The sequence below is a fragment of the Erythrolamprus reginae genome, chromosome 3 (assembly GCF_031021105.1).
Source record: "Erythrolamprus reginae isolate rEryReg1 chromosome 3, rEryReg1.hap1, whole genome shotgun sequence".
Classification (NCBI taxonomy): Eukaryota; Metazoa; Chordata; class Lepidosauria; order Squamata; family Dipsadidae; genus Erythrolamprus; species Erythrolamprus reginae.
Window position 1 is genome coordinate 47,812,002 of NC_091952.1, and position 21,485 is coordinate 47,833,486.

Genomic DNA, 21,485 nt, shown 5'->3' on the forward strand with positions numbered 1-21,485 from the left:
CACACAGTAGCTAGCTGGTCTGAAACTCTTTGAATTCTGTCATTTTCAAGGAATGTATATATTATTTTGGAAATGTAGAAAGCTTTCTGCAATGTGATTAGCGTATTTACTAATTTACTACCTTACCCTATTAAACACTCCATTATAGGGACCTTTAACCAAAGAAGTCTGTTGCTTGCAATCCACGTCCATTATCTCCAACCTATGTTTTCTCCCTAACTCAAAACAAGGGCATTAGTTCAGCTTGTTCTGTAGCAGGAATAGGCCACTAAGTATCTTTCAGATGTTTTCACCCACAATGATCAGATTGTTGATTATGGTAATCAGAGCTTTGGGGCTTGCAATCAAAGTTAGCTGCTAAACAAATAATTCTGTCACTACTGTCAAACTATTCATTAAGCCTGCATTACTCCTGCCTGTCGGCGACTACTTCAGCTTCAACCACAACAACACAAGAGCACACAACAGATTTAAACTTAATATTAACCGCTCCAAACTTGACTGTAAAAAATAGGACTTCAGTAACCGAGTTGTCGAAGCGTGGAACTCATTACCGGACTCCATAGTGTCATCCCCAAACCCCCAACACTTTACCCTTAGATTATCTACGGTTGACCTATCCAGATTCCTAAGAGGTCAGTAAGGGGCGAGTACAAGTGCACTAGAGTGCCTTCCGTCCCCTGTCCTATTGCTCTCCTATATCTCCTATACCTTTCTTCTATTCCTATATCTCTTCTTCTATTCTTTCATTGATATGTTCTATTACTATACCTTCTTTTCTATTATTTCTTAGATATATTTTACTATGAGTATCTCCTCTATAACCTTCATCATGTATTTTACTATGTGTATATAGATATATACCCACTAAAACCCTCATTGTGTATTGGACAAAATAAATAAATAAAATAAAATAAATAAATACTATTACTATTACTATTACTGGTCTTCTCATCGTTCCTATCACCCATGTCCTCCCACTTATGATTGTATGACTATAACGTGTTACATGTATCATTACAATTTATATTAATATTGTTTCCCGATTGCTTATTTGTACCCAATGGCAATCATTAAGTGTTGTTCTTCATGATTCTTGACAAATGCATCTTTTCTTTTATGTACACTGAGAGCTTATGCTTTTATGTGATTATGTGTCTAATCACCCTTGGCCAATAAAGAGTTCTCTTCTGTCCTTCGTGTGAGAGTTTGTGAAAGACCTTGGAATACTAATATCAAATGATCTAAGTGCCAAAGCCCACTGCAACAATATCGCCAAAAAAGCTTCCAGAGTTGTTAACCTGATCCTACGCAGCTTCTACTCAGGCAATCTCACACTACTCACAAGAGCCTACAAAACTTTTGCCAGACCCATCCTAGACTACTGCTCATCTGTCTGGAACCCATACCACATCTCAGATATCAACACCCTTGAAAATGTCCAAAGATATTTCACCAGAAGAGCCCTTCACTCCTCCACTCAGAACATCCTATGAAAAATAGACTAACAATCCTGGGCCTAGATAGCCTAGAACTGGGGCGCCTAAAACATGACTTGAGTATTGCCCACAAGATCATATGCTGCAACGTCCTACCGGTCAATGACTACTTCAGCTTCAACAGCAACAACACAAGAGCACGCAACAGATTCAAACTTAATACGAACCACTCCAAACTTGACTGTAAAAAATATGATTTCAACAATCGAGTTATCGAAGCATGGAACTCATTGCCGGACTCAATCGTCTCAACCCCTAACCCCCAACATTTCTCCCTTAGACTATCCACGATTGACCTCGCCAGGTTCCTAAGAGGCCAGTAAGGGGCGTACATAAGTGCACTGGTGTGCCTTTCATCCCCTGTCCAATTGTCTTTCCTTTCTCTCACTTTTCATATATATTTTCTTCCTTTCATATATCCTCTCCTATAAGTTCACTTTTACCCTTATTTATATTACTACATGTCTATTTTTCTTCCTATGTATTTATGTATTGGACAAATGAATAAATAAATAAAATAAAATAAATAAGAGAATCAATGTGTACAAGTTGGGGGGAAATGAGAACAACCTAAATCAAACAGACTTACCCCACACGTCTCTTCTCCAGAGATGGCGACCCTCTGGAACTCTCGGTCCAAAAACACATCTCGACCTTTGGGAAGGTGATCTACTAGGTCTTCACCCTGTTCATTAAATAATCTGGGGGGAGAAGAAAGGGGAAAAGAGTGGGAATGAAGGATCCACCATGAGGAACAGTCTCTGATCAATTCTGTCAGTCTACAGGAGTCCCCATTTCCAGCAGGCGTGTGAAGACACAAAATCGAACACACAAAAGCACGGGCAACACAGGGACTTTCAGGAATATCCTCCAATGGCAGCACTACGAACTATGGAAAGGGGTGAGGAACAGCAGTGGGCAACAAATACACACAGCAGAACTAGTAGGAAAATGTTCCTGAGCCCCAAATTTACCACACGCTTGACTCCTCATTTCTATACTGAACAATCAAACATTTGGGTTAAATGGGGGTTTTCAAACTTTTGCGGGCTACAAAAATTCTTAGATTAAAAATCCTAGAACCCACAATAAGGAGGCAAACCTCCAGAGATTAAAAAAATGGACTCCGCTAGAATAGTTCTTTCTTTCTTTCTTTATTTCTTCCTTCCCTCCCCTTCCCTTCTCTCCTTTTCTTTTTCTTCATGATTCCACCAAACAGTTTGAAAAAAAAAACCTGTTCTAGAGCAGTGTTTCCCAACCTTGGCAACTTGAAGATATTTGGACTTCAACTCCCAGAATTCCCCAGACAGCATTCTCTGGCTGGGGAATTCTGGGAGTTGAAGTCCAAATATCTTCACGTTGCCAAGGTTGGGAAACACTGCTCTAGAGTATCAGAAGAATAGATTTCCCAGGGCAATGGCTTGTCCTGGCAAAACTGCAGGAGCTGCTCGTCTGCCTAAAACAATGAGAAACATTCTACTTGGCTGAGCTTCTGGGTTCACTAGGATCCAAGTTGCTCCGTCAACCGATGCACAATGAAAGAGGGACCGGGTAGAAGGCAAATCTAAAACAGAGACAAACTGCTCTATCCACTATGCCTGCCTTAAAAATAATCGCTTTAAGAAGGACAGGAGGGAAACAGATCTCAGAAAAAGGAACAAGGGAAAGCAACCAATAGTATGGAGTGAGGAATCCCCCCCACTCACCGGTGTTGAGATTTATGGGACTGGATGATGCAAAAAAAATAAATAAAAACAAGGTTTGGTTTAGCCCAATAATATTTGGTCTGGTCCAAAATAAAATGGTTCCCCTATTTTCTACTAGTTTTTACTATTTCTACTATTCTATTTCTACTAGTTTTTCTCATTATTCCTATCATCCTTTTCCTCCCACTTAGGACTGTATGACTGTAACTTGTTGCTTGTATCCTAAGATTTGTATTAATATTGATTGTTTCTTCATTGCTTATTTGACCCCTACAACAATCATTAAGTGTTCTACCCCACATGATTCTTGGCAAATGTATCTTTTACTTTTATGTGTGCTGAGAGCATATGCACTAAGACAAATTCCTTGCGTGTCCAATCACACTTGGCCAATAAAATTCTATTCTATTATTTTTCAACCTTAGATAAGTTTTTTTTCCCCTCATGGGAATTTGCTTTAAGTGACATACACCGAGATAAGCGTATCAGTAAGGCAACTGGTTTTAGCCTTTCCTTTCCAGCGGTGCCTTTGTTCAGAGGTGGGCTGCTAAGGTGGAACAGTGACGTGTGCTCGCCCCCATGGCTCTGAGTGCTAGCAGAGTCCAGCGCAGTTATGCTACTGCACCTGGGCAGGTAGTGAAATCGCACGCGGACACCTTAGCAGCCCACCTCTTTTCTCAGAGGACAAATTCCCTTTTGGGAGTACAGTGGAACCTCGACATATGAGCAGCTCTACTTACGAGCTACTCGAGATAAGAGCTGGGAGGGGAGCGACATTTTTGTTCGCCTCCCGAGCTCACATTCGGGATACGAGCGCCAAGGAGCTGTCTCCTGAAGCCGAACGCTAACTTCCGTGTTCGGCTTCAGGAGACAGCTCCTTGGCGCTCGTATTCCGCGTGTTTTAAAAGGTTGCAGCCGGCCTGGGGGGCTCGGAGGGGTGCTGGCAAGCCCCCCAGGCCGGCTGCCACGTTTTAAAACACGCGCGCCGCTTCGCAGCTGTCTCCTGAAGCCGAACGCTAACTTCCGCGTTCGGCGGCAGCGGTTTTTTTTTGTTGTTGCACGGATTAATTGACTTTACATTGTTTCCTATGGGAAACAATGTTTCGTCATACGAGCGTTCCGACTTACGAGCCTCCTTCCGGAACCAATTATCTCGTAAGTCGGGGTTCTACTATACAGTGTTCCCTCGCTTTTCACGGGGGGTGCGTTCTGAGACCGCCCGTGAAAGTCGAATTTCCGCGAAGTAGAGATGCAGAAGTAAATACACTATTTTTGGCTATGAACAGTATCACAAGCCTTCCCTTAAATTGCAATTTTCCATTCCCTTAGCACCCATTCAGATTATTACTCACCATGTTTATTTATTAAAGTTTATTAAAAAAAATACTTATTAAAGGCAGACGAAAGTTTGGCGATGACATATGACGTCATCGGGCGGGGAAAACCCACGAAGTATTTTTTAATTAATATTTTTGAAAAAACGTGGTATAGACTTTCCGCGAAGTTTGAATCTGCGAAAATCAAGGGAACATTGTAACTCCATTTCCATTCTAAACTCTGGTTCTATGTGACCATTCGGAAATCTCCCAATGTTGTTACTCAGCCTTTCTCCAGCCTGCTCCCCGTTAGGTATTCCATCATCCACCCAAAACAGCAGGAGAACAACATGTTGGGGGCGGGGGGGAAATGCCTTGATTTAATGTGGATTAAGGTTTCCTTCGCAGTCTGTGAAATTAATTTTAACGGCAACACCCCCAGCAGTGGTACAATTGCATGTGGGACACGATGTGAGCAGGGGATCAGAACTTGGCAAAAGAGAATGTCACTCACTCTGGATGAGTCAAGGTGGGAATAAGGAGAAGAGTCAGCCTGCAGGATAAGGTACTACATGGGGTTACCTTTGAAAAGTGTTCGGAAACTTCAGATCATGCAGAATGCAGCTGCGAGAGCAGTCATGGGCTTCCCAAAGTATGCCCATGTTACACCAACACTCCGCAGTCTGCATTGGTTGCTGATCAATTACCGGTCACAATTCAAAGTGTTGGTTATGACCTATAAAGCCCTTCATGGCATCGGACCAGAATATCTCCGAGACCGCCTTCTGCTGCATGAATCCCAGCGACCGATTAGGTCCCACAGAGTTGGCCTTCTCCGGGTCCCGTCAACTAAACAATGTCAGTTGGCGGGCCCCGGGGAAGAGCCTTCTCTGTGGCAGCCCCGACTCTCTGGAACCAACTCCCCCCAGAGATTAGAACTGCCTCCACCCTCCTTGCCTTTCGTAAACCCCTCAAAACCCACCTTTGCCATCAGGCATGGGGGAACTGAGATATCTCCCCCGGGCCTATACAATTTATGTATGGTATGTTTGTACATATGTCTGCTTAATAATGGGGTTTTAAAAAATATTTTAAATTGTAAATTATTAGATTTGTTATGAACTGTTTTATTCTGTTGTGAGCCGCCCCGAGTCTACGGAGAGGGGCGGCATACAAATCTAACAAATAAATAAATGAATGAATGAATGAATGAATGCATGCATGAATGAATGCATGAATGAATGCATGAATGCATGCATGAATGAATAAATGCATAAATAAATGCATAAATAAATAAATAAAATAAATAAATAAATAAATAAAAAAATAATCCTGCACCCACCCCTGAGTCAAGGGCAGAGAGAGAATTAAGGCCAGGCACTCACTGTAGGTCGGCATCACTGTCAATTTTCAGGAAGTCCTGTTTGGCTCTGAGTAAAATTTCAGGTTCTAGTCTGAGGACAAATGGGAAGTGGAGGCGAAGGCCAAGAAAGGGACAAACAGTCAGAGACAGGAGAAAGAAAGAGGAAGAGGAAATGGTACAGAAGATGAGGAGAAAAAGAAAAACACTGGCATTAATGCAGAAACCAATATCAGACATGGCAGACACTATACAGCAATATACTAGAAATGGGATCCAAAAAAAGAGAATGAATGTAAGAGGTCCATGTAAGATACCATGACTGAGCTATAGTGTGCCTATTATTGGGAAAGCACAGCTGGTTCCCACGTTGTATTTTTCTTTTGTTTGAATTTCCTTCCCTCCTTTCCACCTGCTCGACTACCAACAGCCACTTACTAAACCCAGTGGTTCTCAATCTGGGGGTTGGGACCTCTCTGGGGGTCAGATGACCGTTTCACAGGGGCCGCCTAAGACCATGGGAAAAGACAAATTTCCCATGGTGTTAGGAACTAAAGCGTCTATTCTGGCGCCTTGGAACATATTTTTATAATCTGACCAATCAGGCGTTTACAGTGGGAGTGTCCCTCTGACCTTCCTGCCAATCAGCTTAAAGCTCTGTTGGGAGAATTTGCACTAAACTTATGGTTGGGGGGTCACCACAACATGAGGAACTGTATTAAGGGGTCACGGCATTAGAAAGGTTGAGAACCGCTGGCCTAGACTAAGCTACCCAAACCCCTTTCACAAGTTCTGACTTAAGAGATAAATAGCTCAACTACTTTCTCTTCATGGGGTCAAATCTCATTATATATGTATGGCCAATATAATGCCTCTTTCCCACTGAAGTTCAAAGACTTTTGGGGCTGTGGGGATATTTTCACTGGAAGAGAAGGAATCTTTTATCTTCAATGTTGCTCTGATAAAAGAAAGTCCTATACTCTCCTTTAGAAGTTATTTTCCCGGATTGTTATTGTACACTGTCTTATTATTGCTGTTAGCCGGCCCGAGTCTCCAGAGAGGGGCGGCATACAAATCCAATCAATCAATCAATCAATCAATCAATCTCTATTTGTGCTTCTCTTCCAGGAACCTACTTTTCCTGGAGTGACACAACATTTTGGAGTGGGAAAATTGGGCTTCTAAATAAGAGTGGAAATGAAGCCCCCCCCTCCCCTGAATAGACTTGCCTCTTATCTCAGAGGTCTTCAAACTTGGCATCTTTAAGACTGGTGGACTTCAATTCCCAGAATTCTCTGCCCAGCCAGCTAGAGAATTCTGGGAGTTGAAGTCCACCAGTCTTAAAGTTGCCAGGTTTGAGCACTATGCCTATTGTCTTCTTGTCTTCCTTTTCCCTACGTTTTCCATTCCAATGGATCTTTCCTTATTCTGTCTCACTTCTGCCACCCCCTCTCCCTTCTTCAGAGCAGCACAAGTGCATCATCGGTTGCCAGGCACCAGGTAGGTAAATAGGCCACAGGTGGCTTCCATTCCTTCTGCCTAAGCACCGTCCCCCTCATGTCGATGCCCTGGCTTGAACCACGGAAGAAATAACTCTGAGACTTCGCAGCCCTTCCCAAGTGAGGTTTCTGGTTAGGAGCAAACATTTGCAGAATCCTAATGGCCATGATTCCACCATGCTGTTTCTTTTCCCTGTTCTGGTCTCCTAAATGTCGCCTTCTACCACATAGCTCCCAGCGACCAACAAAGGCCCACAAGGTTGGTCTTGTCCAGGTCTTATCAGCTAAACTTTTAGGGGAGCCCGGGTGACGCAGTAGGTAGAGTGCTGCACTGCCGGCCACTGAAGCTGACTGTAGATCTGTTAAAAAATGCTATTGCTAACAAGTGTTAAGCCGCCCTGAGTCTAAGGAGAAGGGCGGCTTAAAAATTGAATAAATAAAATAAATAAACAGTGTTGGCTGGCGGGCCTGTGGGGGAGGGCCTTCTCTGTGGCTGCTCCAACTCTCTGGAACCATTTACCTCCTGAGATCCAGACTAGCCTCACCCTACTGGCCTTCCAGAAAGCTGTAAAGATCTGACATTTCAGGCAGGCCAGGGGGCGTTGATCTGATGATGATAACCATTGAGATCCGGCCATGAATTATATGCATGGATTTCACTGTTTTATTTTAATTGTTTTGAAACAGTTTTATAGGTTTTTAGTATTATTCGGATGTTATATTTTTGGTTATAAGTCCCCAGGGAGTTGGGTGGCGTAAAAATCGATTAAATAAATAAAATAAATAAAGGACAATAGAGAAGAACAGCAAGATGGGGATAGATAAACCCCAGACATTTTCTACCTGATGTAAAGCTGCTGATTGCAAAGGAATCTTGCCACTGACAATTATGTAACAGTAAGAAAACTGTGTGCAGGACAAGAAAAGTGTAAAAAATATCAGCCACACACATTTATGCACATAGACAGATGACTGTATGGATGCTTCTTGTGACACGATGGTTACTATCACTGTAGAAATAGAAGCAATGAAATGACATTCCTGGATTTTTTCCAAAGTCTCTCTATCACGCTTTTTCTAGAGTGTAACTAAAAGCTTTGATTCCTTCCCATCTTTCCCAGTTTCAAATACTCTTGTTGTGGTTAGCTCTGGCCCAGCTCCTGCCCCAAGGACTGTGGATGTGGGGGAGACATCCACATGCTGCAGGCCTGTTTTGCCCCCCGGTGGAATCTGATGATGAAGGCTCCTCTGACCAAGAAGACATGAGTGACAGGGAGGAGGAGAGTGGGGCAGACAGCTCAGAAGGAGATCGATTATCTAGCTCCTCCTTGGATTCAGAACAAGCGTTAATGATACAGCCACGCATGCGGAGAGCGATGCATAGGCAACAACAACTGAGAGATTATTATCAAAGAAAATGAGGCCACCTGTGGTTGGGTGGGGCTGTGGTAATTAGTGAGGCTGCTATAAATAGCAGCCTGTGGGTTTGGCCATTGTGGAGGATTATCTGATCGTTGTGTTTCGTGACTGCTTTACTGACTTTGACCTTTTGTGTGCTGATTTTTCCCCGTTTTGAAACTAAACCAGACAAAAGTGTGTTTCACTTTATGAAAGAAGAAGGATTGTGAATTGCCTCACAGCTGCAAGCTAAGTATCACAGAACTGATAAGGGACTTGTACAAATTACCAGTTTGTTTGGAGACAAGTGCTCTTTGCTATACCAAAAGAGGGCTTAGTTTAAGTGACTTTTCATTATAAAGAACATTGTTTTGAATTTTCAAACATGTGTGTGTCTGAATTTTGTACCTGTGAATTTTTGGGAGAAGTCTACCAGACAGCCCGACAGAACAACTCTTATGCTGTTTTTTCTCCCAAGACTCCAGTGAAATGTTCCATCCTGCCTTTGAAATATCCAAAGGAGTTAGGAGAAGCTAGGAAAAGTTCAAAAATTGTTGGCAACTTACTTCACATCCTGGCTTATCTGCCGCTCCAACCGTTGGCGCCTCTCTTCTAACTGTTCGATGGGGCTGTCTTCTGGGAATTCGTAGGGAGCACTGCGCATTTCACTCTCGGCCAATGAGTGACAAAACAACTCCTGCAAGCATAGAAGCACGGTGCTACTGGGATATCCATGCAAGTGTTTGCGTGCAACTTCAATGAAGGTCTCAATCATTCTATGAAGTTAGATAGGACGGACATGCTCCTCGTCCCTTCCCTTAAACATTGTCACCTTATGGGAACCAAAAAGTGGGCCTTTTCTGGGGCAGCCCCATTCCTCCCTCCCCAAAGCTCAGCAGGCCTCTATTCTCTTAGCCTCCCAACAAGCACTGAAGTCCTGGCTTTGCACCTCATGTGCTGGGGTAGGATGAGGTGACGGCAAATTAGAAGCAAGCAAGTGACGGCAAGTTAGACGCTTGACTTGGTATTTATGATTTTAAGCAGAGGTCTTCAAACTTGGCAACTTTTAGGACTTGTGGACTTCAACTCCCAGAATTCTCCAGCCAGCTATGCTTTAAGACTGGTGGACTTTAAGACTGGTGAACTTCAACTCCCAAAAATCTCCAGCCAGCTATGTTTTAAGACTGGTGGACTTTAAGACTGGTAGATTTTAAGACTGGTGGACTTCAACTCCCAGAATTCTCCAGCAAGCTATGCTTTAAGACTTGTGGACTTTAAGACGGGTGGACTTTAAGACTGGTGGACTTCAACTCCCAGAATTCTCCAGCCAGCATAAGTCTAAAAGTTGCCAAGTTTAAAGACCTCTGATTTTAAGAGTTTTACTATGGTTTTTATGTGTTTTTAATTCTTGGTTTGGAGCTACTCAGAATTTGGTATGAGATGGGCAGACACATGTAGTCCTTGAGTTATGACCACAATGGAACTTGTTCGTTACAGTTGTTAAGGGAGCCTCAGCCAATCTCATTGTATACATGTTGTACTCTGACAATAATGGTTTGAATTTGAATCTGAATAAGTCAGGATGAATTTGAATAAGTGACTGACTTGATTTTATGATCTTTTTTTGCAGTATATGTTAAGCAAATGCCATAGTTGTTAAATTAGGCAATGATTTGATATAAACCAGTTTTGCCAAAACCTAGAAGTAAATGCTAGTTTTTCGCAAAATGGTTATAAAATGCAGTCATGTGTCTACAGGAAGTTTAAACCATTTCCTGGGTGCCAACAGTACAGTCACATGACTGAAGAGAGTGGTTGGAATTTCAAATTTGGGTCATAAGTAACTTTGGGGGGAGTTGTCGTAACTTTGAACAGTTATTAGGCAATCAGTCGTAGGTCAAGGAGTACCTGTATATACTGTGTTTTTCAGGCTATAAGACACATTAGTGTAGAAGACACACAAAGATTTCAAAGAGGTAAGGTAAAAAAGTTACTGCAAAAAATGGGTAAAAAATGGGCCAGGGGTTTTTTTTTGCAAAAATTGGGTGTTTTTGCCGTCCCCCAGTCCTCAGGAGCACCCTGCAGGTCTTCCAAACCCTCTGTACACCCAATTTTTACAAAAAAAATGGGCCCAATTTTCAGGAGGCCGAAAATGGCTGTATTCGGTATATAAGATGCACTGACATTTCCACCCACTTTTGGGGGGCGAAGGAGTGTCTTATACTGTACAGTGTTCCCTCGATTTTCGCGGGGGATGCGTTCCGAGACCGCCCGCGAAAGTCGAATTTCCGCGAAGTAGAGATGCGGAAGTAAATACACTATTTTTGGTTATGAACAGTATCCCAAGCCTTCCCTTAACACTTTAAACCCCTAAATTACAATTTCCCATTCCCTTAGCAACCTTTTAGATTATTACTCACCATGTTTATTTATTAAAGTTTATTTTAAAAAATGTTTTTTAAAGGCAGACGAAAGTTTGGCAATGACATATGAAGTCATCGGGCAGGAAAAACCGTGGTATAGGGGGGAAAACCGCAAAGTATTTTTTAATTAATATTTTTGAAAAACCGTGGTATAGACGTTTCGCGAAGTTCGAACCCGCAAAAATCGAGGGAACACTGTACTCTGAAAAATACAGTAAATATTTAAAATAAATAAGAGATTATCTTATTTATCCATAAGAAGCAACAACCGGAAGACTCCATTAAAAATTGTTCTGGGACAATCTGCCAGGGCTAGAATCTCATACCGACATCAGTGAAAGTGTCGTTGCTCAGTGGATTGGAAAACTATAACACGATGTACTCTTGATAGCAATTTACATTGAAGTCATAACTGCGGTGGTAATTTAAAACTGTTCCAGTGACAGCCGTTGCATGAATCTTGTAACTGCTGCTTCTCATTGTCCAGGTCATCAAAGAACACATCAATGATTAATAAACTCAAGGACACACCCAGGAGCATGCCTCCTCCAGTATGCATTAGAGTAGACACGCCGATCTGTCAACAACAAGAACTGCCATTGCCAAGTAAACAAGCTCTTACTTGCTTCCTGTGAAACTAAAACAGAAGCATAGCCTAACACAGTTTCTCAGTCTTCACAACTTAAAAGGTACGTGGACTTCAATTCCCAGAATTCTCCAGCCAGCATCTGCTAACACTTCCATCTCTACACCAAGCCTGAGAAACACTACACTACAAAAAACCCCCACATGACCAGGCTGTTTAGTGATGGGCAGTTCCGGCAGCGATGACGGCACAGCTCACTGGACGAGGCCAAAGCCAGCAGGGAAGTTCACAAATTGCAATCACGTGACTGTGGGATGCTGAGATTTTTGTAACTGTGAGCCAGGTGATAGCCGTAACTACAAGGACCAGTCTTAACTACCATTCATTCAGCATCAATTTATTGAATGAGTGGTTATTAAATGAGGACCACCTGTTTTAGATTACAATCCTACCACCTCCAGTGGCTGGTGACCAGTGCATATTTTGGAGAGTTCAGAGTAAACAATGAATGGGCAAAAATCACTGTTCTGCTTTTATTTCCGGGATCCAAAAATAGTGTATTTTTCGGTATATAGGACACATCTTTTTCCTCCCTAAAAGAGGCTGATTATTTGGGTGCTTCTTATACTCTGAATGTAGCTTCCCCACCCCCTCCCAGCCCTAACTAACTGCTAATGATCTTCCCAGCTCTCACCTTGCAGGCTCTTTCATTGTTTCTCTCTGCAAATAATGTTTTTCAAGGCCTAAGTCTTTGCAGGGGTTTTTTTCATTGTTCTAACTTGCTCCAAATAAGTTTCTTTCCAGCCTTAACTAGGTGCTAACGATGTTCCCAGCTCTTACTTGCTTGTAAGATCTTTCATTGTTACTTTCTGTGAAGAATGTTTTCCAAGCCCTAAGTCTTCGTAGAGTTTTTTCCATTCTCTATTTGCTTCAAATTTTTCTTCCCAGCACTAACCAGGTGCTAACAGGTGAAACTTATTCCCAGCTCTTACCGGCTTGCAAGCTCTTTCACTGTTACTCTCTGCAAATAATGTTTTCCAAGCCCTAAGTCTTTGCAGGGTTTTTTCCACTGCTCTACTTGCTCCGAATGTTTCTTTCCAGGTGCTAATGATGTTCCCAGCTCTTACTGGCTTGCAAGCTCTTTCATTGTTACTCTCTCCGAATAACGTTTTTTTAAAGCCCTAACCGTAATTTTATCCAGGGGATAAAATAATGTGCTGAAGCTGACCAGACTAAGGATGTTAGCCAGATGAATACCTGGTAAGCAGATTCTTTTCCATATTTTCCACTCCAAAAACTAAGGTGCGTCTTATACTCAGGTGCGTCTTATACTCCGAAAAATACGGTATGTTGCTTCAAGAGCAATCCTTTAATTTAAATCTATTTTCTCCAGTCAGCTCTTCTCTCCTATAAATGCTTAGAGAATCACACAGATTCAAAGCAATTTTCTCAAAATAGAATTTACACACTGTCTTTCTTTTTAATATTAAGAAAAACAACCCAAGGGGAAAAAAACAAGACTTTTACATATTCATTTTCACAGCCTTTTCTACAGGTAAACATCTAGTGAGGGAATAAGCAGATCTACCTCAGCAAGCTCTTTGTACTTGCCATCCATGGAGGTCCGGAGGTCAACAGGAAAATGCTTCAGGCAATGGGAAGGTCCAGGGAGAGAACGTGCCGGCTGCAATTGCCGGGACCTCGGCCCTCCGTGAATCTCTGTAGATGCAAGGGAGACAGTAATCAGGCAGACAGGAAAAGCTACCAGATCTGAGAAGCAGGAGGAATGAGAGAGATATTAATAACACCCTCTTTCTCCTTAGATCATACATAAATTTGCAGTACTAGACCTCAGTTTACTCAGACTCACCTGCAGATTGTGGAAGTCAGCAGATTTTCACTGAATTAATGTTACTGCAAGACAATTAGCTTTTTCATAATACCACCCCAGTCCAGTTGGCATATTTAAGGGATAGCTTGCTGAAGTTGTATCACACATCCCCTTCTGTTCACCAATTCAATGTTCTCCCATAATAGCCTTAGAAATCAGTTCAGAACTGCTGACTATGCCAACCAGGGTGTGAACGCATTCCATAATGTATTTTAGAAAAGTCCAACATTAGTTCCTTCAGCTCCTCCTCCTTAAGAGAGAAGCAGGCTTGTTATGGATAAACAATTTCCAAAAACTATTTATATTTTCATGTTTTAAAAAATATACTTAGGATTCATGTCCCAGATCTGACAGAGGTCTGATCCTAAACACAATTTAAGTATTCAAAATGGTTAGGAGGTATCTTGTGTCTAGTAACAAATAGATATTAAAACAAATATGAACATCTGTGTGAAGCATGCTTGGTTTTATTTTCATTTCTGGCTTCATATTGCTCAATGCAGGAACCCATGCCAAGTTTGCTTGTTACATATTGAGTCCACATTACAAGGAAGAAATAGTTTCCTAAAAACAACAGTAGAGTCCTTGATGTCCTCTGAGCTTAATTGTTTGCTTGCAAATGTTTCATCACGTGACTCAAGAGCATCATCAGTGGTACTCATGGAATTTGCTCCCTGTTTATATAGATTAGTTTGCCCTGCCAGTGTTGGTGGTGGTATGGTCGTCTGTTTGGAAGTTTCTTCAGTTGGGTATTGTTTTCTGTTTGATTGTCTGATTTTAATCCTTGCATATGCTCCTGGAGATAATGTGTTTGGCTCTTTGTGTTTCCTTCTTATATTTTAATGGACTATGTGTCTACTGATGGTTGATTTGTCTGAATGCCAGGTTTCCAGGAATTCCTTAACATTTTGCATTTAGCTTGGTCTTTGTTGTTGTAAGTTTTTATTTTATTTATTTATTTAGTCCAATACATAATACACATTGAAGAGAATAGATATTTAGTAATATAACTAAAGAAACAAATAGAAGAAAAGATATAAAAGTACAGTGGTACCTCGACATACGAGTTTAATTCGTTCCAGACCCGAGCTTGTAAGTTGATCAACTCGCATCTCGAACGAATGCCTTTAGACTTTGTTTTTCGCGCCGAGATAACTGGAAGCAAGGAGATTCTTGCGTCACCTAGTGGAAGCTCGGCTCGTATCCCGAATTTGACCTCGGGTGTCGAACAGAAATTTTGCTCGCGTCTCGGCTCGTAACTTGGAATACTCGCATGTGGAGCAGCTTGTAGCTAGAGGTACTACTGTATAGGTGAACAAATTTGAAAGGAAGAAAAGATAAATGAGATAAGGAGAAACAATTGGACAGGGGACGGAAGGCACCCTGTTGCACTTATGCACGCCCCTTACTGACCTCTAAGGAAGCTGGAGAGGTCAATCGTGGATAGTCTAAGGGAAAAATGTTGGGGGTTAGGGGTTGACACTACTGAGTCAGGTAATGAGTTCCACACTTCAACAACTCGGTTGCTGAAGTCATATTTTTTACAGTCAAGTTTGGAGCGGTTAATATTAACTTTGAATCTGTTGCGTGCTCTTGTGGTGTTGCGATTGAAGCTGAAGTAGTCATTGACAGGTAGAACGTTGTAGCATATGATCTTGTGGGCAATACTTAGATCGTGTTTTAGGCAACGTAGTTCTAAGCTTTCAAGACCAAGGATTGATAGTCTGCTTTCGTAGGGTATTCTGTTTCAAGTGGAGGAGTGAAGGGCTCTTCTGGTGAAGTATCTTTGGACATTTTCAAGGGTGTTGATGTCCGAGATGTGGTCTGACCCACCGTGACCCCATGGACAATGTTCCTCTAGGCCTTCCTGTCCTCTACCATCCTCTGGAGTCCATTTAAGTTCTCACCTACTGCTGCAGGTGTATCCAGCCACCTAATTCTCTACCATCCCCTTCTATTGCTCTCAATCGTTCCCAGCATTAGGCTCTCCCTCAGTGAGTCCTTCCTTCCTTCCTTCCTTCCTTCCTTCCTTCCTTCCTTCCTTCCTTCCTTCCTTCCTTCCTTAGGTGCCCAAAGTATTTCAGTTTCATCTTCAGGACTTGGTCTTCTAAAGAGCAGTCAGTGTTGATTTCCTCTAAAACTGATTGGTTTGTCCACCTTGCAGTCCAAGGAACTCGCAGGAGTCTTCTCCAGCACCATAGTTCAAAGGCCTCAATTCTTTGGGGCTCAGCCTTTCTTATGGTCCAACTTTCACAGCTATATATTGCAACTGGGAAAACCATAGTCTTGATTATACACACTTCCTGAGCTATATACTGAGTTCTTACTCTGCATATTGTGGATGACCTCTGTTTTTTCTTCTTGGGGTCTTATGGTATACTTAACTTGCTTTGGAGGGCTTTTATTGGTTTGTGTATTATGGTGATGCCATGTGTTGTAATAATCTGTTGGTTGTTTCTGAGATGCTTTTGATACGTGGTAGTATTGTCCTTTACATAGCCTGAGTGGTGATGTTTTAATGAGTTAAGTGATCAGGCACTTCTTGATTATTATTATTTATTTATTTATTGAATTTGTATGCCGCCCCTCTCCGTGGACTCGGGGCGGCTAACAACAGTGATAAAAACAGCATGTAACAATCCAATACTAAAACAGCTAAAAACCCTTGTTATAAAACCAACCATACATACCAACATACCATGCATAAATTGTAGAAGCCTAGGGGGGAAGAATATCTCAGTTCCCCCATGCCTGATGGCAGAGGTGGGTTTTAAGGAGCTTACGATTGTTGGCAGCCTGTTTTCATTTTCTGGCATTCTGGATTGCCACTATTCATTTACGGTATACAGTGATACCTCGTCTTACAAAGGCCTCGTCATACAAACTTTTCGAGATACAAACCCAGGGTTTAAGATTTTTTTGCCTCTTCTTACAAACTATTTTCACCTTACAAACCCACCGCCGCCGCTGGGATGCCCCGCCTCCGGACTTCTGTTGCCAGCACCCGTTTTTGCGCTGCTGGGATTCCCCTGAGGCTCCCCTCCATGGGAAACCCCACCTCTGGACTTCCTGTTTTTGTGATGCTGCAAGGGAATCTCAGCAGCGCAAAAACAGGCGCTTTGCTGGCAATGGAAGTCCAGAGGTGGGGTTTCCCAGCAAGGGAAGCCTCAATGAGATCGCAGCATCGCAAAAACACAGAAGACCGGAGGTGGGGTTTCGAGGACTTCGGTGTTTTTGCGATGCTGCGATTTCACTGATGCTCCCTTCACTGGGAAACCCCACCTCCGGACTTCCGTTGCCAGCGAAGCGCTTGTTTTTGCGATGCTGGGATTCTCCTGCTGGGATTTCCCTGCAGCATTGTAAAAACACAGAAGTCTGGAGGTGGGGTTTCCCATGGAGGGGAGCCTCAGGGGAATCCCAGCAGCACAAAAACGGGCGCTTCAGCTGGCAAAAGGGGTGAATTTGGGGCTTGCACGCATTAATTGCTTTTTCATTGATTCCTATGGGAAACATTGTTTCATCTTACAAATTTTTCACCTTAAGAACCTCGTCCCAGAACCAATTAAGTGTGTAAGACGTGGTATCACTGTATTCGTTTTTTTTAAAGTACTTACAGCCTCTCTTCTGAAAGATTGAGTTACTACTTTGGTAAAGGAGCTCTTGGTTAGTGTGGGTTGTTTTCCAATAGATTTGTGTTTCTAACTTGCTATCATTTTTTATGATGATTAGATGATGATTAGTTCTTTTTTCCCTCCTGATTTTTATTCCTTTGAAGATACTTGTTTTCATGTGTCTTCATGTGTCTTCTTTAATCCTTCCATCTTTATCATGATGCTAAACTACATTCTGGATTTATACTTCTGGTTGTATGAATGGCAGTGTTATAGTTTCTAGATACTGCGTTACTCTCTTTGCTATGAGTCACGAGAACCCACAGATGTTCTTCTAATTTGTTGATAATATTTGCCCATCAAATTGAAAGCACTGAGGCAGAGGTTGATAGAACCATGACTTTTAGTATTTGAATCTTAATGTGCTGGCTAGGTCGGGTATAATGTCTAGTACTGTTGCTATGGATTTTTTCCACTAGTTTTGGGATGTATTGGACATAAAGAGTGCTGTGACTCCGAATGAAACCATAATTTCGTCTTCATCAATGTTTAGGTCTTTGATTTTTCTGGATGCATTATATTTTCTAAAGGCACTTTTGTGCAGAGGCACTGTATTTTCTAAAGGCACTTTGATTTTATGAAGACAATTAAATAAACAACCAAATTCAGAGAGCACAATATTGTTGTGGTTGGCTCTGGCCCAACTCCTGCCCCAAGGAATGTGGAGGTGGATGCAGGGGAAACATCAACATGTCATAGGCCTGTTTTATTGCCAACAGAGTCAGGTAGTGCAGTTTCCTTGGACGAAGAAGGTGGGGGTTACTTGGAAGAGGGGGGCTTGGCACACAGCCCAGGAAGCCAATCTCCATTATCTTCGATTGATTCGGATGAAGAAGTGTTAGACCCACGCAGGCGCAGACGTATGCATAGAAGAGACCAATTGAGGAAATATTATAGGAGATAAGAGAGGCCACCTGTGTTTGGGTGGGGCTCCAGTAATTAGAGCTGCTGATATAAATAGCAGCGTGCTGGCTTGGGCCGTTGTGGAAGATTATCTGATCGTTGTTCTTCAGGACTGTGCCTTGCTGTTTGTTGATTTTTCACGACTTTGAAACCAAAGCAGAGCAAAGTGTGTGTGTTTCACTTCGTGGAAGAAGGAGGGCTGTGACGTTCCTTCACAGCTCCTAGCTAAGTACTTAAGGACTGATTAAGGGGATTGTACAAACTACCAGGTTGTTTTGGGACGAGTGCTCTTTGCAATACAAAAAGGGTGCTTTGTTTCTTTTGAATTTTTGTGATAAAGAACATTGTTTTTGAACTTTCAAGTGTGTGTGTGTCTGAAATTTGTACCCTTGAATTTTCGGGAGACTCATACCATAGAGCCCGGCAAAACACATATATTCCATTCTATTGGTCCCAAAAGAAGTGACTCACCAGATATCAACAAGGGGATAAAACTTCAGTTTCAGAAATCAAAATTCTTGACCACAAAAATACCAGTAATTAGCAGAAATGTAACAAGTCTATAAAGGCTGTGAGACATGATAGTCAACAAAGAGATTGACTCATCTCTGTTGTATATATGTATAGTTTCTTTCTCTTTTTCTTTCTTCTTTCTCTTTTCTTCTTCTTCTCTTTCCTCTTCTCTTCTTTAACTCTTCCTCTTTACTTTTTTTTTTGTTAATGTGTTGTGCTGTTCTCTCCTTTCTATTCAATTAAGACATTAACTACATATTATGATATATGTTCAATGCAAAAACTATATATTTGTTCTTGTTTTTATATTCCTCATGCTCAAGTTTCTCTTTTGTGATTTGTACATGTAGACACATGTACATATTGTGATGTTGTTCTTTCTTCAATAAAGATTTTTTTAAAAAAGAAGTGCTATCTGTATCCAGATCAGATCTGTCCATCTGCCCTTAAGGAGCCATCATTAGAAATAAAATGAGCTCCAGAATCAAATGACAGCTGTCAATGAGTGTTCTGTCGGGCTCTCTGGTAGACTCCTCCCGAAAATTCACAGGTACAAATTTCAGACACACACACGTTTGAAAATTCAAAACAATGTTCTTTATAATGAAAATTCACTTAAATTAAGCCCTCTTTTGGTATAGCAAAGAGCACTGGTCTCCAAACAAACTGGTAATTTGTACAAGTCCCTTATCAGTTCTGTGATACTTAGCTTGCAGCTGTGAGGCAATTCACAGTCCTTCTTCTTTCACAAAGTGAAACACACTTTGCTCTGGTTTAGTTTCAAAGCGGGGGAAAATCAGCACACAAAAGGTCAAACGCAGCAAAGCAGTCAAGAAACACAACGATCAGATAATCCTCCACAATGGCCAAACCCACAGGCTGCTATTTATAGCAGCCTCACTAATTACCACAGCCCCGCCCAACCACAGGTGGCCTCATTTTCTTTGATAATAATCTCTCAGTTGTTGTTGCCTATGCATCGATCTCCTCATGCGTGGCTGTATCATTAACTCTTGTTCTGAATCCAAGGAGGAGCTAGATAATTGATCTCCTTCTGAGCTGTCTGCCATACTCTCCTCTTCCCTGTCACTCATGTCTTCTTGGTCAGAGGAGCCTTCATCAGCAGATTCCACCAGGGCAAAACAGGCCTGCAGCATGTGGATGTCTCCCCCACATCCACAGTCCTTGGGGCAGGAGCTGGACCAGAGCTAACCACAACAATGAGTATACAGTATCTCTCTCTCTCTCCACGAACCTATCATCATTTGAAAACCATCTTAATAACCTACTTCTTCTGTTGGCTGCAGCAGCACTCAGATAGCAGAGAGAAAGCTACGGATTTCTAACCTTTGCATTTTATGTAAGCTGGCAATCCCCCTGCTAATAATGAGAACAGCCTTCCGCATAATTCTTCCATGTGAAAGAACCTCGTTTCTTTCATCATATGATCATGCACTATTTTTGTAGATATCCTGTTTCCCCGCAAAATAAGACATCCATGATAATAAGCCCAATCAGGCTTTTGAGTGCATGGCAATAAAGCCAAGCACTTATTTCAGGCTTCAAAAAAATATAAGCCAGGGTCTTATTTTCGGGGAAACGTTGTAGCACAAAATGTACAAGCCTCACCTGTTCAATAGAGACCTTTGGGTCGGAGGCAAGTCAATTGAAAAAAATGGACTAGCCTCAGACAAGATGCTGGCTCTGTTAAAAAGTGCTATTGCTAACATGTTGTAAGCTGCCCTGAGTCTAAGGAGAAGGGTGGCATAAAAATCAAATAAATAAATAAATAAATAATAATAATAATAAATAAATAATAGTGATTGATCAAAGCAATTACTCCCTGTAGTGCTGGCCCTGATCCACCCAAGACAGATATTCTCCAAATGTTCATTTCCTTTTCACACCCTTTTTGGTCATCACCCAAATATATTATTCTAAACATGTATTAGTCATTAGTAATAATATGTAAAACATTCAAGGAAGTTCATTAGTGGCCTGAAAGGTTTGAAATTGCATCAAGTAGTTATGGGAGAAGGAGAAGTAAGGTCAAGGTTAAAAAAGGAGGGTGGGTACATGATTGTTGCAGCACAGAACAATTTATCTCTTGAAGTTACCTCTATAAATCTCTCAAAAATCAATACCAAATGCAATTTACTTAAACCACAGGGAAGCATTAATTAATCTACATAGAAATGAAGCTTTTAGTCAAAAGCAGTTTGACAGAAGTTACCTTCAGCCTAATTTACTATTGGCTTACTAATATGAATGACCAGCCATGCCAGAATTGTATGTGCCCCCACCCCCACTCCCCAGAGCCTTGGTTATAATTCCAAATCCCCACCAAGTACTATGGTCAATTGTTATTTTTAATGTAGCAGAAAGGAAAATTATTAAGCACATGTGGAGTGATTATATTCAAAGAACTTTACTGTTCAAATAACTTTTTTTCTAATTTTTCTGTAGATTTAATTATGTTTTTGTCCTAGCCCTGAAACTTTTGGGGAAAGAGTAATGTACAAAATGTAATGCCGACCCCCAATTTGAAATGAATGTCCTTCCAGAATATCTGTGATCCTGGGACTTATACAGAGTTGGAAGAGACCTTATAGGTCATCTAGCCCAACCTCACACCCCCACTCAAGCAGGAGACTCTACACCAGGGGTCTCCAAACTTTTTATACAGGGGGCCAGTTCACTGTCCCTTGGACTGTTGGAGG

At 41.8% G+C, this 21,485-nt stretch overlaps 1 protein-coding gene across 4 annotated transcripts in view; it reads right to left on the reverse strand.

Annotated features, from left to right (window-relative positions):
- Window positions 1-21,485, reverse strand: part of AMPD2 (adenosine monophosphate deaminase 2) — a 90,232-nt gene that overhangs the window by 39,239 nt on the left and 29,508 nt on the right. For 3 of the 4 annotated variants that reach the window (XM_070745117.1, XM_070745119.1, XM_070745116.1), the window contains exons 2-5: window positions 13,376-13,506; window positions 9,345-9,475; window positions 5,907-5,975; window positions 2,089-2,200 (exon numbers count right to left, since the gene is read on the reverse strand). In XM_070745117.1, coding sequence (XP_070601218.1) covers window positions 2,089-2,200; window positions 5,907-5,975; window positions 9,345-9,475; window positions 13,376-13,506 — 443 coding nt within the window. The remainder of the gene's footprint in view (window positions 1-2,088; window positions 2,201-5,906; window positions 5,976-9,344; window positions 9,476-13,375; window positions 13,507-21,485) is intronic. The other variant, XM_070745118.1, reaches the window with a different exon arrangement.